Here is a 14,683-nt window from a genome sequence, read left to right as displayed (position 1 = left end):
ATCATTGCTATCAAAATAAATTTATGCACAAATTGTATACATATCTCTACATTTTTCAAAAACATAGTATACTATATCAAATAATATCTCATATTTTCCATTGACCATGCTCTTCTTGTCTTCGAAAAATACAAATTCTATTAAATCCAAAACTAGGGTAATGGCCCACGATATATCTTCAAAAGGCCAAGTACAATGTAAGAGGGGCTACCCTACAATTTCAAACACTAGCAATTTGTTTATTAATCACAATTATTGCTACTTTTTACTCGTTTGCTTAGGGAGTAGGCATCATATCTTGTGGTTTTTGTTTGTTAACAAAATGTATAAAAATATATAATAATAACAATAAATTATAGAGAGTTCAATAATACTTATAATTATTACTATAACAATAATTGCCATTTTGTATTTGTTGACGGGTTGTGTATGTTGTTTTTCTTTTGTTTTTTTAAATTTAATTTAATTTTATTTCTCACTTTAGTGCTTTTAGATTTATCGGAGGTGTTCATCGGCATGCTTAGAACGCATAAGAGTTGTTTTTTCGTCTTTGTTGTTGGTTATTGAATTTATTTTTGTGGCTGATATTTGTCGACTGCTTTGTTGACTCCGCTCTTTCACTCAACCTTTTATTTTTTATATAAAAAAAATCAATTTGTATTTGTTACCTTGTTCATTTGATATTCTTAGGCATTTTTTAGATTTTTGTTACCTTTTTTATTGATTTAGAATCCAATTATAAGGATGCATGTTGAAACTATCAACCTATACGCGACAAAAATACACTAAGAATTTCGATTATAATTTTTTTTGTGATAAAGAATTCTAAAAAGAACAGAACTTTCGATTAAGGTAACCATACAAATTAATCATTTCCAAAGCTGTAACATAAAAGTCATAAAGCAAAGCTACTATTTTGCGTAATAAAATACTTTAAATTAAACTAAATATATGAAAGATGATTTGTGTATTGGATTACACGAATTAAATCACCAAAAGAGAATTTCATTGTAAAATCCTTGGAATTTCACAATAAACTTATTCATACTAAAATAGAACAAAAAATCCCGTGGCTGTCAGCAATGTCTCCAAGAAATAATGTGAAGATCATCAAACAAATAAAAAAATCGTCCAAATTCCTCTTCTTCAATCAATCAATCAAAAGCTCCATAATCTAATATCTTCTTCTTCCTCAACACAACCGTAATCACTCCCAGACCCAGTCACCATACTCGAATCAAAAAATACCCCATCTATCATCTCGTAGTACTTGGGGGATTCAAAGTTGTACCACGCCATCTCCCCTTCACCACCACCGCCGCCGCCGCAGCCGTCACAATCAGCAGCAGCCAATAGAATCAAATCATCATCAATCGAAGACGAAGAAATCGACGGCGACAACGACGATGATGATGACGACGACGAAGAAGAAGAAGAATCCGGCGAAGGCGGATTCGTTTCTTCGGAAGCTTCTAGAAGGGCTGCGGCGGCGGCGATTTTTTGGATGGATTTGGGCGACATGGGGGCGGTTTGATCGTCGGGAATGCTGAGGGTTTGGATTGATTTGGGGAAATTGAGATTGGCCTTTGGGCCCTTGAGGCACAGGAGGGCGGCGTCGTAGGCTCTGGCGGCGGCCTCCGCCGTCGAATATGAGCCCAGCCAGATTCTTGTTTTCTGATTCGGAGCTCTGATTTCCGACACCCATGATCCCCATGTCCTCATTCTCACACCCTTGAATCTCTTCTTCGACGACGACGACGACGGAATCTTGGATTCCTTCTTCACCATTTTCATTATAAGTGTGTTTTTTTAGTTTCTATTTTGGGGTGGTGTTTGAGTGAAGTTGGTTTGATGTGGAATAGGCTTGATTCATGATATTTATAGAAAGGGGTGGGGGTTATTTAATTTAGTCAATGAAATTGAATGTAATTAGAATTAGCCAGGGATGAAAATGGGAGACAGATGTTTTCCAGTTATTTTTTTTTGGTTGATGAAGCTAATGTATGTCATGAAACATGAGAGTGTACTGACTTTTTTCTCTGTGTAGATTTAATTACTGTGCTAGATTAGATTTATTATTGTTAAAGATTATTTTATTGGTTTTGACTGCTTCTTGGTCTACAATTGGGTGATTAATGCTTTATTAACTCAATCAGCAGTAAGAAGTAATACAGGATTAAGGGGAAATGTCAAATGTGTTTATTGAAACATAGCTAGTTGAGATTGAGTGGTATGCTTTCGTATCTTAATTAAGTCAAGAATAAGTTGGAAATTCAAGGGCTTTGTAAGTCTTTCTTACAAGTCTTTGAGAAGAATGCTATTCTTTTTTGAATGAGAGTCATTTACATTATCAAGTTAGATTAAATTCTTTTCAGTTTCATAATTTAACTCAAAATATTAAATTATATGGAGTACAATTTTTATTTTTTTCAGTTGTCTAGTATGTCCAAATTAAAATAAAACCAACATTAATGTGACAGTCGAAATTCCCAAACCTCCCGTCTCCTTACCCTTAGTGCCAACTTCCCCTTCTTCATCTGGTCCATGTAGGCAATTGCGATCATCACATAATCGTCGATTTCACCTACATTTCCACGAGTTGGCAATCAAAAAATATTAAAACTTTATTAATATTCATTTTTCAGACGGTGTGAATCTGATAAGAATTTGACAAAATTTTCTAATTTAATTTTATTATCTTTTTTTAATTCCATTACTTTCTCACAATTAGATTATTAAAAATAGCTGCAGAAATCTTAAATTTTTTCTATTAGTTACATGAAGTGAGGAATTGAATAAACTATAGAACAAAGAACTAACAAACATCTCTTTGACATGATATCATATACATATGAATGTTTCTAATAAAATGATACACAAATTATAGATAAGTATATAAATATAAATGTCCGCGTGAGATTGTTTATATATAGTAAGTAGAAAAAAGAATAAAAAAACAATAAAATGAAAATGAAGAAGGTTCGAGGATGGTTACTAAAGAGAGTGTGCATGTCAGCATAAAATCCATAGAAATAAACATAAAAAATTATAAATTTAAAACAGCTGGTGCTTTTCTGTCATGCATCTCACTCTATAACGCGTTTTCACAGCATCTCTCACTTATCTCTATTTCTAGCGTATTATACAGTGTTATACTCATGCGATGTACTTGTATAATAATTATATTTTTGTCGAATATAATCATAACATTGATACAAATAGCATTTATAGCGTTAATTTTTGAAAAATATATTCACGAGAATAAAAATACACCTCAGTTAATTAGTAGTAAGATTTTTCTCAAGCAAATTTGAAGTTCATTCATACCATTAATTAGGAGTATATGATTTTACTGGATATATTTTTTTATTAAAAAAGTGTACTCAGCTGCTGTACGGTTCAAGCAAGGAAATATAATTATATACACACTATTCTTCATGTGGGCCCATGCAATATTATTACATACACACACTGCTACCCATAGACTGTTATTCAACAGATTCTCACAGTAAAAAACTATGTACGCCTTATTATTATGAAATGATGATTAATACTCTCTCATCCAATAGAAATAAATATTTTAGGAACAGTATAAATTTTATTGCCAAATTAGCAAAGAAAAATTATACAAAAAAAAAAGAGGAAAAAAAAATTAAAACAATATTGATAAGATCCATATACAGATTGTGGAAATGAAGCATTAAAAAATTGATAGTACTCCCTCCGTCCCATAAAAGTTGGGTCGTATTCCTTTTTAGTCCGTCCCAACAAAGTTGAGTCATTTCCTTTTTTAACTAAAGACAAAATATCTAATCACTCTTAATTTATTCCATCATTTACTTTACTTTCTCTTATCTTTCCTACTTTTTTCATCTCTCCTATTTACTTAATATAAATTCTTAATCTTCGTGCCCAAAAGTTTTGTCTCAACTTTTATGGGACGGAGGGAGTATTTCATTGTCTATGAGATTTGAATTCATAAGTACAAATTTATTCTATTCATCAAAGTATTGAATTTATGATTGAAAATAATTTATAATTAATATTTTTTCTGTTCAATTTTTATTTATTTATTATAATCCGTCTAAAATAAAGTTTCATTTTATTTTTGGAAACTTTGTCCTGCCTTTTTTCTCTCCATTTTCTACTTTTTTCCCTCTCTATTTTCTCTTTATTCATTTCAACTTATAATATTTAACCATTTTTGCTCTTTATATAATCTATCAATAAAACTCATATTGTTTACCACCAAGACTATTGATGGTGAATGACCGATATATCTGAAATTGGTTTTTATTTGATCCAATGTCTCTCAATATATTTATGTAGAGTATATTTTATGTAACACATATTCATTTAGTTTACATCGCCATTGTTCAATGTTATTTATTATTTTAATACTCATAAATTGTTATAAGGATACTAAAGCTTACAATTTACATAAAATAAAGCACGCTCTATTCATTTATTCATCAATTTTTTGAAGTTAAAAAATAAATTGAACTTTTTTTATGTAATTTATAAATTTGATGTCACAATAATTTATGTTATATAATTAAAGAATAATTAATATCAAAATGAAAAAGAAAAAGAAAATAAATACTAGTACTATGTACATAGAAAATCTATTGGCGGCATATATATAAAACTTCATACAGAGTTTGATGGTATTTATATAAATATTTTCTTTTATATATGACTGTATAAATGCATATGTTTTTGAAAATTTAACATTATTAGGGATGCAATATTTTATAAAATTTTATCCAAAGTATTATGCACAATGTGCAGGTGCAATGTACATGAATATTTTAATATCTACCAATAAATTATGAATTATGAAAATACAAACCAAAATTCATTAGCATACTGCATACGTAAGGGACATAATATGGTGTCATTGCGATAGTAATGATAAACAAATTAAGTTGGTGACACTTATTGCGAGTAGAAATCAGGGCCAAATACCCAAAACTTAATTAATTCCAAAAGACTAATTTCTTTGGACGCGGTACAAATGCTCGAGCCATGAAATGACATGCATCATATGATATAGAACCAATTCAAAATAAAAGTAGTAGAGTATATAAAACAACCAAGTCAACAAAACAAACGTGCTATTTCATCAATTCAGAACACAAGCAGCATAAAAAGACAACGAAATCAACATATAAATGAAAACAAACGCACTATTTCATCAATTCAAAACACAAGCAGCATAAAAAGACAACGAAATCAACATATAAATGAAAACAAACGCGCTATTCCAAATCGGTAATAGAAGAAAAACTGTAAATGAACACAAAAAATTGAAGTAAAAACACATCCTTAAACTGTTAAACAACCTCAACTATAAATATTTACTCCATAGTATAAATGTAAAGACAACTTAGTGCCCTATAAATAGGATTGGTTTTACAAATAACGTGTTACATGATTTTCTTTCAAACAATTAAGTTGCCATAACTATTTCAGTCAACAATTCTAAATTATTCCAAACTAATAATCAAATTAAATGAAATTAGATGGAGATCATTGAGTGATTTGACGTTTTTGTATAAAAGAAAATAAATACATTCTACTCTTTAACTTTCAATATATGAGCTTTGTTGAAAGTAAGATCCTACCCTACTTGTAATTAAAACACTTTACGAAGGGCCAAACTTTTTTTATTCATATTAAATTCGTCAATCCTAGCTTTATAACATGATTTAAATATTTTTCTTTAAATTTTGATATATCATTATATTTCATATAAAATTCATTCTTCTTAAGAGTAAATGTGACACTTTCCTCTTTTTTTCTCACAAAAATGCACATTACTCTATATTAAAAAATAAACTATATATTATAAACACATTCAACCTTTTATGTATCTTCATTATTACTTACAGTACTTCTTTATATATTTTTATATATTTAACACACTTAATAACATCGATGTGTCATCTCCAAGTGTTACGATTACTCTGGGACGGATAATATTATTCATTTGGATTTAAATCTCTAGTTGAATCTTATTTGAAATATGACTCTGAATAATGAATATTGAAATGTAAATAGCATTAATTACTTTAAAAATGAGATCACTCTCAAACTCAATGCATATGCTAATAATTTGATTTGTTTCTCAACCAACAAAAGATATGTACTTAATATATTATAATACTATATACTTAATATTTAAATGAATTTGATGATCATAATTATATTGTCAAGTTAAGAACATGTTTAAGGAGGAAAGTGTCGGGTCGATCCGTACATCTTTGCTTCCTAGTAGACACAAATGGGAACACAAGCTATTATTAAGTGAGGGAATCATACATTAATCATCACTAAATCAAATAAAACCCCAATTAGTCACGTTAATTGAAATTTTAATTTATTTTGAGTTGCTGTTTGGTATGTTTTCAGGTGGCTGACAGCATTATTATTGTATAAAGCCACTCACATGCTAAAGGGCTAGCTTCTTGGAAACTACTAGGAATTTTCACTTGATAGATTTAAATTTTATTGTAATTATTGTATATATTCTCTCTCTCCCTCTCTCCACAATTTTCTTATTATATGCCGACTCACACGAGTTATAATAATTTGATTAATTTAATTTGTTGGATGTGTTATGAGTAGAAAATAAGGAGCTCACCTCTTTTTTAAGTAAAAAATTACTATAAATTGATGTGGCAAATAGATTGTTACAAATAGATGATGAATGGAGAACTTATATTTTTATTTTTACATACAATAATTATTCTATTAAATTGTGTTGTTTATTTTAGGTATGGCTAATGCATTTGGAATATATCCAAAATATTACTCCTTTGTTTGGTATTAGGATCGAGTCCTCTAACTCTTGCAATTCAAGGAGTACAAGTTATAAGAAATGTGATTTTTAATTTAGTAGAATATATGTCTCTTTTTATATTGAGTTTTATATTGAAATATAATTCTAATAAGTTAATGGCATATATACTAAAAGTGAAATAAGACTTTTATTCATGAACTAACAAAATTAGTGAATTGAAGCTCCTATCTTTTAAAAAAATGTCTTATCAATTGAGATGTGTTTCTATCTCTTGAATCATATGCACACGAAGTTATAGGAATTTAAAATTGCAAATTACCTAAATTTCTTGGCAATTGATCCAGCAAATATTTAAACAATATTCACTGAAATGTATGGAAGTGTGGGAAGTTGTTGCCTTCCGTACTTGATCCAGTACATGTATATTTTTATTTATAACGAGGCACTAATATTAATTCTTTTTCAGAAAAATTAATAATGCAAGCCAGCTAACCTTTAGACGGAGTTTTGTTAAAGGTCAAATGGGCTCAACTTACAGATATTGGTGTTGTTGGCTATTAAATGTTTGTGTTTCACACTTATTGCTCTTCATATTTTATTATATTGTAGAAATTGATTTAGTAGTATTTTTTATCCATAAAAGATAATCTTATAATATTTTCTAAAAGTAGTATGCTAACTTAATCTCATTTTTATTTGTGAAAATCCAATTATCATTTTTCTATATTTTATCCATTTTTTTTCAATATATACTTATTGTGTACACGGTATATACATGTTACTCACAAATAAGATTATTTTTTATAGACGGTAGAATTAAGGAGTATTTTAAAAGGGGAAAATGGATGGCCAAAGTGCAGTACAGAAGCACTGAATCTTGATGTTTGTTAGACTCTCAAGAGGCAACATGTTACCAAGAAATTACCAAGAAGCTTCTCTCTATCTCTCTCCATAAATATATGGATAAACTAACATATATCGTGAGAAGACGAAATCAAAATAGTTGGGGGTGCTGAAGCCCCCAACCTGGTTGTGAAAGTGGCAATTCCAGATATTAATAGGGTTTAACATATCTGAAAATGTTGTAATTTGTGGTATTTGTCAAGAGCTACATTTTAATTTTAGTATTATTGCACATAATAGGATTGTGGAGACATGATATCTTGATGATGAGCTTTTGGTTGGGACTAAATCTCATAAACTATAGAGAAAAAATATTACTACTACTGAGGCAGACAATTACAAATGCACAATGATTTATATGCAAAGTGAAACATAGAAATGTACATGTATGCACTTTGTCATGTCATTTTGTAGACACAGTGTCAGAATCCCATCTCTAAATTTTAATGTCTTGATGCCACACAGACAAAAAACCAGAATCAATTTTTGTATCACCAAACAATTGATTTCCTGCAAATTAATAGCCCATCTACAGATCTGAAACACCTATGGACAAAAAACAAAGATCTAAATGGAAAAATCCATGTCAACATGAGTGAGGAATTTTAGAGAGAAAATTGAAAGAGTTATGTGAGTGCATGTGTTATTTTTCCTTTTTTTAGGAGAGTTAATAATGGTTCCCCATTTACCTTCGTGATAACATATTGGGTGGTAGAGAAATATCTTATGGACTGACTCGTGTTTTAATGTCACATCGATTATAAGAGTTTGGTTGAAGATACATTATTTAATAGGAGTAATAATACTACTAAAAGAATTGGAGTACAACTATACAGTCTTCTTGTTACAACGTAAATTCACTGTTGAAATAGATCTCAAATATTGATAAATTGGTGAATATAAGATTGTCCGTCTAATAAATAGAGGATTTGCTCGTTTTCGATGTAAATGGTACACTAGCTAGATACTCCATCTTATATAAGCACTATTTCTAAGCACCAAGCTCTTTTAATGTATGTTTGTCATTGTTTGTTTAGTTTTAAACATTTAATTACTTGGTTCAAATACATTAAAAATTATTATTGGTATTTTTTATTTTTTTATTTTCATTATAACAAAGCTTGATTTATCATTTTATTAATTTAATTGAAGTCATTGATAAAATGACAAATTAAGCTTTGACTTTTATAAAAAATATACAAATAAAAAATGTCAGTAATAATGTTTGATGCATTAAATTAAACTAAATGCATAAAACAGAACAAACAAGGCTAAACATACATTTACGAGATGATACTCACGTAAGGTATGCCACATGGCATAAGTTAATAGTATTATATCAATCAAATGAATGCTGAAAATACACAAATATTTTACATTAAATATATCTGAAATATCTCCAAAATATTGAGAGATTAATTTAAGAATTTAGATAAAAAAAAATATGATATGGTATTTCAATTACTTATACATAAATTTTCTTGAATTAAGGCACAAATTATAATTAACGGCATGCAACAACTTATTCATAAAACTATTAGAAATTATTTGGATTTTTTTGTCTGGAAAAATTGAATAGTTTCATTATTAGATTTGCTTATATGTAAATTAATAAATTTAGCGAGGAGGCAAAAAAGGGGGAAAAAAGTAACCAACTCCTATGAAAGCTAGAGATCGATTAACGAAACATAACGTCTGAATTATATTCAATTTTTCCGTCAAGGTGTTTTTGCTATTTAATTTATTTTAATGAAATTAAAATCGTACACTTAAAAGTCAAGCGCGTGACAGTGACCGTATCATGGTCCGAAACCGTACACCTGTCCATACCTCGGCATTTCTAATTGGCTGAGAGGAAAACACAACTGCGTGGCGCCGTCACTCCCCCGCCCAATCCCACTCTCACAACCACACGCGCCTCCGTTACAATTTAATTCCCGTCACCTCTTCATAAACCCTCTTCAATTCCCACAAAAAACAAAATTTCCGGCGCAGAAAAAGGTGCATTTCCGATGATGATGGAGGCGCGGTGTTTTTGGGCGTTGATGTTAGCAGTGGCGGCGTTGCTTCCGGCGGCGCGTGGCGTGTGGCTGAACATGCCGAGTTCGGGGTGGAAGTGCGTTTACGAGGAATTGCAGACAAACGTCGTCGTTTTGGGCGATTACCATTCATTCTACGGTGACGGCGATCATAATTACACTACACATCCAACCCTCACCATCAAGGTCTCTCTTTCTTTCAATTTCTAATTAAATTTATGACTTTTTTGTTAGATTTTATGAGAATTAGGATACGTTCTTGAATCATTTGCATATCAAATTTGAAAAATGAATAAATCTTTATTTGGGGTTATTATATTTTTCATACAAAATATTTCAATATTGTTTTATTTTGGTATAAAAAGTTTGAAGTTTGTATAAATGATACGAAAAGTTTATTAGAGCTTCATTGTAGTACTACATTCCGCCATTCATGTTTGGATGTTGCCATTCATGTTTCAATTTTTAGGTTCACGACATTTAAACACATGGCAAAATATATTACAAAGAAACGCGAATGAAGCTATATGTATAGTTTATGCAAATTTGTATGAATATTGTAATTATCCCGATGCTTTTTGTTTATATAGGAAGTTTGATGTATAACGCATAAGGAATTTTGTTCTAGAAAATTTTACTAATCCTTACTTATTGAAAATTTCATGTTTTGACCCATAGTTATTCTTTTTATCCATTTATTGGGATATTATCATAGTTATAGGTTCAATAATTTGGATTGAACTTTCAAAGATAGTCATGTTAGTGATGAATCTTGACTTAATAAAAGAGAATTTGGTAGAATATTAGTTAGACAAAGTTGGAGAAAAGACCTTGTGATCTTCAACAAATACTAGTTTGTATGATGAAGAGTTGGTGTTCATGGTTAGGTGTCATCCCCACACGGATCAAACCTGTATAAGAAAGAGAAGTCGGGGCACGGCCGGTTCGCCTTCACGGCCAGCGAGCCAGGGACCTACGCAGCATGCCTCACAGTCGACAACGACGATCACAATGGTAACACAGTCACGGTCGGCTTAGACTGGAAAACTGGAGTTGCTACTAAGGATTGGGACTCTGTTGTAAAGAAGGAAAAAATTGAGGTACATAACACATTACTTATCAATGGTGAGAGGATTATTTAATGAAACTAACGATGATCGTGTTCGTGTAGGGTTTGGATCTTGAGATGAAAAAGCTTCAGGATTATGTGCAGGCCATCAAAGACAACATGAATCGTTTGATGAGCAAGTAAGATGATTCATCCATCACATATGCTCTTCGTTTTCTTCGCTAGAGAAGGGACGCAATGGAATGCTTAGATTTTGATGTTCATGCTCGTGCAGGGATTTGGGGATTAGGTATGCGAGTGTTCAAACAAACGCTCGTGTGGCACGGTACAGCCAGGCGTCTCTCGGTCTCTGCATCGTTGTTTCAGCTCTCCAGTTGTTGTATTTGAGGCGATACTTCCGCAAGAAAAAACTCATTTAGACAAACACAAATCCAATGATTTAGGAAAGAGTTTAGTGAAGAAAAGGGCAAGAGTTTTATGTGACATTTGATACATTTGTTTCAATTATTTCAGAAATTTAATTCTGTGAAATTCAGAATCAATTAATCTGATTTTAACTGAAAAAAACACCACGTCATCTTAAGCATAGTAAATGTATGAAGGTTACACATTTGTAGCTCTTACACCATTTGAGAGACTAGACCACAGTAGGGTATCCCGTTCATTGATCAAATGCAGCTGCTATCTTCTTCTGAACGAGCTCGACTCCAAGACGGGGAGATAATCTAGGAAGTGTCTCCTGTAACAGAGAACATGGTCAGTTTGATCAAGAAACGCAAGGGTAAATTGTGAGCATGAAACACGTTACTGAAGTAAGACGATGCATCGAATTTATGAAGTGACAGAAATTAGCTATTTTAACAGCATCCACACGAAGTTGCTTCAAGAAAGTAATAAACTTTGGCCAAAAAAATTGTTTCAACAAAGCCTAAAGTAATGTCTCTCGCTCCTTCAAGTTTATCTCCAACAGACAGACATAACGCCTTAGCTAGTGCAAGGAAGCTCACGTCTCTCTGTCTCTGTAGCTACACTGAATTACCTCAAGAAAAGAAGAAAGCGCATTTTTTTTTATTTCGACAAAGATGCATACTCTCCACCGGACAGACACAACACTTTAGCTAGTACAACGAAGTGCATTCCACGTCTCTCTCTCTCTAGCTACAACAAAGTTACCTCAAGAAAAGAAGAAAAGGGCATTTTTTTGTTTCAACAAAGTTAAAGTAATGTCCCTCTATCCTTCAACTCTACCTACAACGGTACCAAAGTGAATATGATCTCCACTAGACAGACCGTAACGCTTTAGACTAACGCATTCCCCTCTCTCTGTGAGAACATTCTACACATAGGACAACCATATCAATAGAGTCAGCAGAGATTCTAAACTTCGTATATTCCAAAAGTTATACAGTATGCCCTAATAATTTCATCTCCATCTACCAGTATTACCACAATGTTCAACTCAAGCAAACCAAGGTGAGAAACAATAACGCGGTAGCATTACTCGACTGCTGTTTCATTCCATTTGCAAGGGCCAAAGCCAGTACTAGAATAGACACATATATCATCTCCATTCCACTGTTTCACTCCACCTACATCCCGTTTATTCTACTCTTGCATATTGATATATCCAAGGATTTAACAGCTCAATTCGGCAAACTATGCTACGAAACAAATAACAATCGATGCTTAAGAGCCATTTGAATACTTACAACAAATTCAAACAAGATTCAATATCAATGTAAGCAATAAGAAAAAACTAACCTCCACGCCATCTTCCCGGACTCTAGCCAACACCGGTATCTCGTATTGGTAAAGCCTCTCCCAATCCGGATTAGTCGTAATATCCCTCACCTGCACAAGCTCAAGTCACATTACTCTCACAAGGATTTGAGCTCCAAAATCAAGTTTTCTAATAATCAAAACTCAAGCTAACAGTTACAAATCTCACTACTTTCAGAATAATACACAATTTCTATTTCTTCCAAACAAGACAAAGCCAACAAACACACAAAATCCGCATTTTGAACCTCACTTGGAATCAATTAAGAAGTGAATTTACAGGGGGGAAAAACGTGGAAATTCAAATTGGACCTGCAAATCGATGTCTCCGATTGAATTGGGGCTGGAGAGAGAGAATGCGGCGTCGAGTTTTTCTTTGAGGCCATCGCACAAACAGCATCCGGGCTTTGAGTAAAGTATCAGTTTTTTCGGTTCCGGCGAAGAGGAAAAGGAAGCTGAGGCTTTGAACGCCGCTAATCTATAATTTCCGGCGGTGGAACTGATGGATGATCGGAAATGATGAATGAATTGAGGTTTTGTGGCTGTTCCGATTGCTATCCTGACCGCCATTGTTGTTTCAATATCTCTTTCTCGCTCGAAAAGATTTTAGTCTCCTTTTATTTCTCGTGAGATGAAAAATTGAAAACTAGAGTGCAAATGCGCTTTTAGCTTTAATTTGTAGAAATCGTGTTCCTTTTTCTTCTGTGGTAGTAGTATTTTTTATTTTAAATTTTTATTAATCGATCGATGACGGTTGAATCGGATTTTTGATTTATTTATTTTTTCAAATAAATTTTCTAATGCATCTAGTAATCTTACGATAACTTTGATGTGTTAATCTAATGTTGGAAATGAAAGTAAAAAGAGATAATTATCGAAAGAGTTTATATATTTTAGTTTGTTGCTATGTTAATTAGATATTTCGATAAAAAACTATTGTTTATTATTTAATATTAAAATTATTTGTAAAATTATAGATTTATCGTCATATAATGTTATACAAATATATGGCTTGTATTTTATAATGTCTATTTTTATTTTATCATTATATCTCTTCAAATAACTTCAAATGTATAAGAAAAATATAAAAATAAAAAAATACTCCACTTTCTCGCCTAATTTGCCTACTTTTTCCATTTTAGAATGCTAGAGATATTATTAATAGGTCAAAATTTCACTAATTATGTTCCTTAATATATAGAACTTCCCGTTAGTAGAAATATCATCATATGGCCCAAGTTATTTAATTTTTCAAGAAACTTCAAATGTACGTGTGTGTTTGTATATCCAAAGACACGATGCACACACTCTCTTCTATTCATTTTTAGTTTCCATCTCATTTAATTATTTTATCTCATTACTTATATATCTTCATCACATCTTAATAATGTCGAAATTTTTGACCGCACCACTATAAAAAAAATACCATGATTAGTTACTATATAATTGGACCCCTCAACATTAAAATCCTGCGTCCGCTACTAGTCGACGTCTCCACTGCCGCCTCCCGCACCTAAATTTGAAAAATGCATGAACTCACTATGCGTGCACGGTAGAGACCGCATGTAAATGTGTTTGTGTTGCGTAATTTCTATAAAATAAATTGATTTTATTCTTCCCACTTCATACAAAAAATTATAGCTACATACTTTGGTAGTCATTTAACTTATCTCTTAAGAATCACTATACACCAAGGACATATAATTTTAAAAATAGTACTACCAATTAAATTATGGATCTTGATAAAAAGCATACTTTTGAGATATTATTTTGTTGAAGCATTAAATTATATGAATGGCTTATGAGTGTTTTACACATAGAACAAACATGTTGGTCAATTATAAACCACTAAACAAGTAGGGTTGGTGATCTTATCTTGTTGTGATAATGGTTTGACCAAATGCTTTTCAAGTTATATTGTAATATTTAATACCATCTTTATAAATTACACACTAACGATTCGCCTCATCAATTTAATTATGGGCTTTTTTATTAACTTCTCTTATTTATTATACACTCAAACTTAAAATATATACTACTACTATATTTTATCTTTGAGATTATGCTTTGTTGGTGAAATTTATTATA

The 14,683-nt window shown here is 31.4% G+C and overlaps 3 protein-coding genes across 3 annotated transcripts; 1 reads left to right on the top strand and 2 right to left on the bottom strand.

The window, feature by feature from the left end:
• Positions 1-984: 984 nt before the first annotated feature.
• Positions 985-1,888, bottom strand: LOC125220017 (uncharacterized). Its single transcript, XM_048122125.2, has one exon. It carries the CDS (start codon positions 1,792-1,794, stop codon positions 1,159-1,161), a length of 636 nt encoding a protein of 211 aa, XP_047978082.1. The 5' UTR covers positions 1,795-1,888; the 3' UTR covers positions 985-1,158.
• Positions 1,889-9,596: 7,708 nt separating this feature from the next.
• On the top strand, positions 9,597-11,347 carry LOC125219089 (transmembrane emp24 domain-containing protein p24delta4-like). Its single transcript, XM_048120957.2, has 4 exons — positions 9,597-9,933; positions 10,635-10,847; positions 10,919-10,995; positions 11,091-11,347. Exons 1-4 carry the CDS (start codon positions 9,721-9,723, stop codon positions 11,233-11,235), a joined length of 648 nt encoding a protein of 215 aa, XP_047976914.2. The 5' UTR covers positions 9,597-9,720; the 3' UTR covers positions 11,236-11,347.
• Positions 11,348-11,374: 27 nt separating this feature from the next.
• Positions 11,375-13,199, bottom strand: LOC125219091 (Thioredoxin superfamily protein). The gene is made up of 3 exons (XM_048120958.2): positions 12,908-13,199; positions 12,578-12,667; positions 11,375-11,555 (listed from the first exon to the last, which is right to left on the bottom strand). Exons 1-3 carry the CDS (start codon positions 13,163-13,165, stop codon positions 11,478-11,480), a joined length of 426 nt encoding a protein of 141 aa, XP_047976915.2. The 5' UTR covers positions 13,166-13,199; the 3' UTR covers positions 11,375-11,477.
• Between the last annotated feature and the right edge of the window lie 1,484 nt (positions 13,200-14,683).

This window comes from Salvia hispanica, chromosome 1 (genome assembly GCF_029641045.1).
Source record: "Salvia hispanica isolate PSC_SH4W2 chromosome 1, Shi_PSC_v1, whole genome shotgun sequence".
NCBI classification, from domain to species: domain Eukaryota; kingdom Viridiplantae; phylum Streptophyta; class Magnoliopsida; order Lamiales; family Lamiaceae; genus Salvia; species Salvia hispanica.
This window is presented reverse-complemented; position numbering and strand designations above follow the sequence as displayed.